This window comes from Carlito syrichta, unplaced genomic scaffold, assembly GCF_000164805.1.
Source record: "Carlito syrichta isolate Samal-C Ts95f unplaced genomic scaffold, Tarsius_syrichta-2.0.1 Scaffold305742, whole genome shotgun sequence".
Taxonomy (NCBI): domain Eukaryota; kingdom Metazoa; phylum Chordata; class Mammalia; order Primates; family Tarsiidae; genus Carlito; species Carlito syrichta.
Genome location: NW_007249838.1, coordinates 211,220 through 218,303, shown reverse-complemented (window position 1 = coordinate 218,303; position 7,084 = coordinate 211,220). Strand labels below are relative to the sequence as shown.

At 45.6% G+C, this 7,084-nt stretch overlaps 1 protein-coding gene across 4 annotated transcripts in view; it reads right to left on the bottom strand.

The window, feature by feature from the left end:
* MMS19 (MMS19 homolog, cytosolic iron-sulfur assembly component) overlaps positions 1-7,084 on the bottom strand; it is a 39,810-nt gene that overhangs the window by 21,929 nt on the left and 10,797 nt on the right. For all 4 annotated transcript variants that reach the window (XM_008062537.1, XM_008062538.1, XM_021714732.1 and 1 more), the window contains exons 2-3: positions 3,360-3,408; positions 378-478 (exon numbers count right to left, since the gene is read on the bottom strand). In XM_008062537.1, the coding sequence (XP_008060728.1) occupies positions 378-478; positions 3,360-3,408 (150 nt within the window). The remainder of the gene's footprint in view (positions 1-377; positions 479-3,359; positions 3,409-7,084) is intronic.

The window sequence follows — 7,084 nt, the reverse complement described above, 5'->3', positions numbered from 1 at the left end:
GGGTCTCGAACCCATGGGCTCAGGCCATCCACTCACCTCAGCCTCCCAAAGGCGCGGGATGACAGGCTGAGCCACCGAGCCCGGCTGCACTTTGATCTTTCATCACGCTTCCCCTCCATCTAGGAAACACTACTTGCTCACTTTACAGAGTGGGAAAGACACACTGAACAAACTGTTTGAGTCCAGATTTGAAACCCATGTGTCCTGTGTCTCGATTCTAGTCATCTCTGCCACATACACAGTGAGGAATGAGGACCCCGAGTCAGCAGGGCACAGGCGACTTATGCCCTCCCGCCCTCCTATAAAGTGGCCTGAACAGATATAGGAGACCTTGACTCAGCAGTCTGGGAAGACATTCCTACTAGTGGCGCCAGTACCTTCCTTCTCCAGGAGCAGGGGGTGACACTGGAGCAGCACCTGTGACAGAAGCTGGATCCCTCGGGCACGAGCTCGGTGTTCTGGATTCTCTAGAGAGGACCTGGGAGGAAACAGGAGACAGCCTGCCATTACCCAGCTCAAACTTGGAAGAAATACATATTTTATGATTAGTAGCACTCATCTCCTGGGCACAGAAGCAGAGCCAAGCTGTTAAAAGAGTAAAGACAGTCGGGCTCACGCCTATCACCTCAGCACTCTGGGAGGAGAGCCACTTGGAAAGACCCAGGTAGCAATAGTGTACACCACCACACCCAGCTTTCTTTTTTTTTTTTTGAGTCAGAGTCTCACTCTGTCACCCAGGCTGGAGTGTAGTAGCATGCTCACGGCCACCCCAGCCTCAGTCAGCAGGTCTCAGGTGATCCTTCCACCTCAGCCTTCCAAGTAGCTGGAGCTACAGGCACACACCACCATACCCAGCTAATTTTTTGACTTATCCTAGAGATGAGGTCTCGCCACGTTGCCCAGGTTGGGCTCCAACCCCTGGGGCTCAGGCAATCCTCTTGCCTCCGCCTCCCAAAGTGAACTCTGGGATTACAGATAAGAGCCACCACACCCTGTGTAAATCTTTTTTTTTTCTTAAGAGACAGGGTCTTGCTGTGGTGCCCAGGCTGATCTCTAACTCCTGGCCTCAAGGAATGCCCCATCCTTAGCTTCCCAAAGTGCTGGGGTTGCAGGCATAAGCCACCCAACCCAGTCAAATAGTCAATTCTTATTAGTGAAAGTGAATTGTCACAGCCAGCATGTTTTCTGAAACAGAGAAAATTAGAAAATTGGGGGAAATTAACAAGTGAAGCCACTGTCACACACTTTCCCCATATAACAGACATTTGACCTTTCTACTCACATTATGGCCTTGGTTTTTTTTTTTAAATAACAGCTTTATTGAAATAAAATTTATATATTGTAAAGTTCACCATTTTATTTATTTAGTTCACCATTTTAAAGTGTGTAATTCTGTGGCTTTTAAAGTATATTTATGGATTTCTGCAATTCTCAACATGATTTTTGGATATCTTGTTATTCTAAAAAGAAACCCCTGCCCATCAGCAGACAATCCCCCCTCCCCGCTTCTTTCCAGCCCCTGGCAATTACAAATCTACTTTCTGTCTCTACAAATTTACCTATGCTGGAAACTTCATATATATGAAATGATATACTATGTGACCTCTGTTCATGACTTCTTTCACTTAGCTTGTTTTTAGGATTTATCCATGCTGTAGCATGTATCAGTTCTGCATTTCTTTTCTTGCTGAATAACATTTTGTTGCATGGATGCACTACATTTTATTTAACCATTTACTGGCTGATGGACATCTGAGTTGTACCCACCTTTTGGCTACTCTGAAAATGCTGCTATGAGCATCTGTGTGCCTTGGTCCATTTCTAACTGCACCGATCCCACTGTTTCCTGCTTCCTGAGGAGAGACCTTTCTATGGTTCCTATCCTAGGGATTCTGTCAGGAGTGATCTCATGTTTGCCCCGTTACTCTTAGTGATATGCTACCTTATCCATGAGGGGTTTTTTTTTTGAGTTGGAGTCTTACTCTGTCACCCAGACTGGAGTGCAGTGGCCGCTCCGGGCCACCACAGCCTCGACCTGCTGGGCTCCGGCGATCCTTCCGCCTCAGCCTTCCGAGTAGCCGGAATTACAGGCATGCGCTACCATACCTGGTTAATTTTTTTATTTTATTTTATTGTAGAGATGAGGTCTCGCCTGCCCAGGCGGGTCTCGAACCCGTGGGCTCATGCAATCCACTCACCTCAGCCTCCCAAAGGCGCGGGATTACAGGCTGAGGGGTTTTTTTTGAGTTGGAGTCTCATACTTTGTCGCCCAGGCTGCAGTGCAGTGGCATGCTCATGGCCACTACAGCCTCGACCTGATGGGCTTAGGCGATTCTTCTGGCTCAGCCTTCTAAGTATCTAGAACTACAAACGCACGCCACCACGCCAGGCTAGTTTTTGTGATTTATTGTGGAGATGAGGTCTCACCAAGTTGCCAGGCTGGTCCCAAACCCATGGGCTCAGGCAATCCTTCACCTCAGCCTCCCAAAGTGCTGGGATTACAGGCTAAGCCACCATGCCCGGCCACTCCTTGAGGTTTAACATAACTGCTGTGGCCAGCTCTCTTCCAGAAATCTACTTCCTGTGTATTCCTGCTTAGATTACTTCTAGTATAAGTGTAATCTCTGCAGAGCGATTTTGAAGATAAATCACCTTCTTGTTGCTTCAGTCCAGCTCTCCCATATCAATAATTCTAAATAATTTTTTAAAAACCTTCATTAAACTGGCCACCTTACTTTGTAATCCTACTCAAGAATCACCTGAGCCCAGCAGGTCGAGGCCATCGTGGCCAGACTCTAACTAAAAAAAATAAAAATACACTTGTCAATTTAAGTGGTCTACCAAGTACGAAATATGAGGAAGCAGGCACTAGGAACACACTTCCTCTGGGTGCTTAGAATCTCAGGTTATAAGGCCACCTTGCCAGCTGTTTCCCCAAGGCTTTTCCCCCAGGGGATCTGCTGCAGGGGCAGCCTCTCCCAAGTCCCCAGGTCTAGGCTGACCAGAAGCCCATGGGGGGCAGGTGGGTCTCAAGAAGCACAGAAGGAATCCCAGCATTAAGTAAATGACAGCTGATGGCCTTCAACCACTCAACTCACCTCAAACCTGTGGGCTGAGCCAGGCGACCACAGGCCTACAGGCTACATGCTCCCAAACACTACTTAGGAAGCCTCAGCCAGGTACATGACGCCTTTTTCACAAGATATTACTCAAAGACAGGCTTAGACTGAGGTACTAATATAGAAGGGGGTTTGCTGGGCTACAGGAAGACAAATTCCGGAAGCAACTATGTTGACAAGTAACTTTTCAGAGTGCACAGGCAGGGCTGGAGGAGAACATTCTTGAGCAGAGGCTCTTACCCAAGGGCTTCCACCACTTGTAACACTGTATAGCTGCCGGATTTCACATCTAGAGGAAACAAAAGAGATAAATATGAAAAACCAAAAACCAAAAGCCCCCAGCACACGATTCTGAGGTGACGGCTGTAATTCCCAATATCTCCTGCCTGCCCTAGGCTTTGCGTCATGGGGCCCACTCTGCTTGCCAAGAGCCCCGCCTAGGTAAGAAACATACCTGTAACACTTCAAATATACAGCTTCAAGTATAGAAATGGAAAAGGAAGTAAATATACCATTTTTAAGTGACATGATGATACATCTGGAAAACTCAAGAGAGATAAAAAAAAAAAAATACAAACAAAAAATTTGTTAAGGTGGCTGGGTGCAAATTATCACCATGAAATGTAAACCTTCATGTATATACACTTACACAATCAGCTGTAAATGATGCAAGGAAAAGATATCCTATTTACAGTGGGGGAGAGGGAGGGAGAGAGAATATAAATAACTGGACATAAGCTCTTCCCCCAATTTTTTTTTTGGTGGTATAGTATATGGGATATAAACTTTTTTTTTTTTTTTTTGAGTCGGAGGCTCACTGTTATCCAGGCAGAAGTGCAGTGGCACACTCAGAGCCACAGCAGCCTCAACCTGCAGGGGTCAGGTGATCCTTCTGCCTCAGCCTCCCAAGTAGCTGGAACTACAGGCGTGCGGTCACCACGCCCAGCTAATTTAAAAAATATATATATATATATTTTTTTTTTGAGTTGGAGTCTCACTGTCACCCAGACTGGTGTGCAGTGGCCGCTCCTGGCCACTGCAGCCTCGACCTGCTGGGCTCCAGCGATCCTTCTGCCTCAGCCTTCCAAGAAGCTGGAAGTACAGGCGCGTGCTACCACGCCCGGCTGATTTTTTGTAGAGATGAGGTCTTGCCTGCCCAGGCGGGTCTCGAACCCGCAGGCTCAGGCAATCCACTCACCTCAGCCTCCCAAAGCCGCGGGGATTACAGGCTGAGCCACCGAGCCCGGCTTAATTTTTTTATTTATAGTAGGAACGAGGTTTCGCCAAGTTGTTCAGGCTGGTCTTGAACCCTGGGCTCAGGCAGTCTTCTCGCCTCAGCCTCTCAAAGTGCTAGGATTACAGGCGTGAACCACCACCCCGACAGTATATAAACTAAATAAAAAATATGCAAGATCTGAATGGTGAAAACTTTAAAGCACCAATGAGTTATCACTTGACACGTGTTAGGATGTCTACTATTAAAAAGACAAGAGATTAAGTGTTGGCAAAGACAGAGAAAAGGGAATCCTTGTACACTGTTGGTGGGAATGTAAATTGGTTCAGCTATTAGAGAAAAGAGTACGAAGGGTTCTCAACAAATTAAAAACAGAACTACCATGTGATCTAGTGATCCCACTTCTGGGCATATAGCCAGAGGAAATGAAATCAGTATCTGAAGAGCTGTCTGTACTCCCACGCTCACGGCAGAGTTATTCACGATAGCCGAGATCTGGAAACAAGCTAAGGGCCAACGGATGAGTGGACATACAAAACCACTGACAGAGTATTACTCAGACATGAAAATTCAGGAAAACGCGCCATATGAGACACCATGGATGAACCTGGTGGGCACCTTGCTACGCAAAATAAGCCAGACACAGAAAGAGACCGAACTCCATGATCCCACTCATAGGCAGAATCTAAAAAAGTCGAACTCGTGGAAGTAGCGAGTAGAACAGTGGTCACCAAGGGCAGTGGAAAACAGGGAGAAGCTGGTAAAGAGCTTTAAAACAAACAGAAAAAATGAGAGTCTCAAAAGAAAACTTTAACAAATAAAAAGGCATGTCGCATTCTTGAAAGACTCAAGATGACAAATCTCTAAAATTAATCTATAATGTTCACAGAATTTCCATAAAAATACCAGCAGAATTTCTGGGGAAACTAGGCAAGCTTATTCTGAAATTAAAGTGCAAAAATTAATACATGATTAGACAGGCAAATTCTGAAAAAGAGTAAAGAGGAAGGGTGGAGCAGGAGCTCCTCCATATATTAAAACATTATTATAAAGGCACATTAAAATAGTGTGTACTTGTGATTATACTTATAATTTTCCATAATAAAAGTAAAAACAGTGTCCTTCAGTTTATATTCAGACAAATAAATCAGTGGTATAGAAATAGAATGGTAAGGCCAGAAAGAGATATAAATACATATGAGAGTATGATTTTTTAAATCATATTTCCATTAATGGAAAAAAACATAGACCATTCAATAAGTAGCATTGGGGTGACTGGGTAGATATCTGAAAAAACTAAATTAATAAACACCAGCTCTGAATCTTTCTTTCTTTTTTTTTGAGTTGGAGTCTCACTCCGTCACCCAGACTGGAGTGCAGTGCCCGCTCCCGGCCACTGCAGCCTCGACCCGCTGGGCTCCGGGGATCCTTCTGCCTCGGCCTTCCAAGTAGCTGGAACTACAGGCACATGCTACTCCCGGCTAATTTTTTTATTTATTGTAGAGATGAAGTCTCGTCAAGTTGCCCAGGTGGGTCTTGAACCCGCGGGCTCAGGCAGTCCACTCACCTCAGCCTCCCAAAGGCGTGAGATTACAGGCTGAGCCACCGAGCCCGGCTATGAATCTTTCATCAAAATAAATTTCAAATGAATTTTTAGAAATGAGAGAAAATTTATAAGTACAACATAAAAAATTCAGAAGCCATAAAATAAAAGATTGATTTTAAAACAACAGATTTTCTACAAGGCAAAAAAACAAAGGACAAACTTGAAAAAAAAATTGCAATTCTGATAACAAAGGATCAATTTACCAATAAAGAGTTCCTACAAATCAATGCAAAAAGAAAAGACCCACAACCAATTTAAAATGGGCAGACACAAAAAAATGAATAGGCATTCCACAGAAAAGGAACTACAGGTACATATGAAAAGATATTCAGTCAGGCATGGCAGTTCATGTCTGTAATCACAGCACTTTGGGAGGCTCAGGTGATCCTTCCACCTCAGCCTTCCAACTAGCTGGAACTACGGGCATGTGCCACCAAACCCGGCTAATCTTTTGATTTATTATAAAGACGAGGTCTTGCCATGTTGCTCAGGCTGGTCTTGAACTCCTGAGCTCTGGCAATCCTCTCGCCTCCGCCTCCCAAAGTGCTGGGATTAAAGGTGTGATCCACTGCGCTTGGGCAATACAGTTATTATTCGTAACAGCAAATTGCTGCAAACAAATGTCCATCAATAAGAAAAAACAGTCGAGACCCGCCTGAGCAACTTGGCGAGACCTCATCTCTACAATAATTCAAAAAATTAGCCGGGCACGGTAGCGCGTGCCTGTAGTTCCAGTTACTCGGAAGGCTGAGGCGGAAGGATCGCCGGAGCCCAGCAAGTCGAGGCTGTGGTGGCTGGGAGCGGCCAACTGCACTCTAGTCTGGGTGACAGAGTGAGACTCTAACTCAAAAAAAAGAAAAAAAAAAGAAAGAAAGAAAGAAAGAAAGAAAAAACAGGGCTGGGCTCGGTGGCTCAGCCTGTAATCCCAGCACTTTGGGAGGCTGAGGTGAGTGGATTGCCTGAGGCTGCGGGTTCGAGATCCGCCTGGGCAAGCAAAACCGCATCTCCACAATAAATCAAAAATCAGCCGGGTGTGGTCGCACGCACCTGTAGTTCCAGCTACTTGGAAGGCTGAGGCGGAAGGATCGCCGGAGCCCAGCAGGTCGAGGCTGCAGTGGCCGGGAG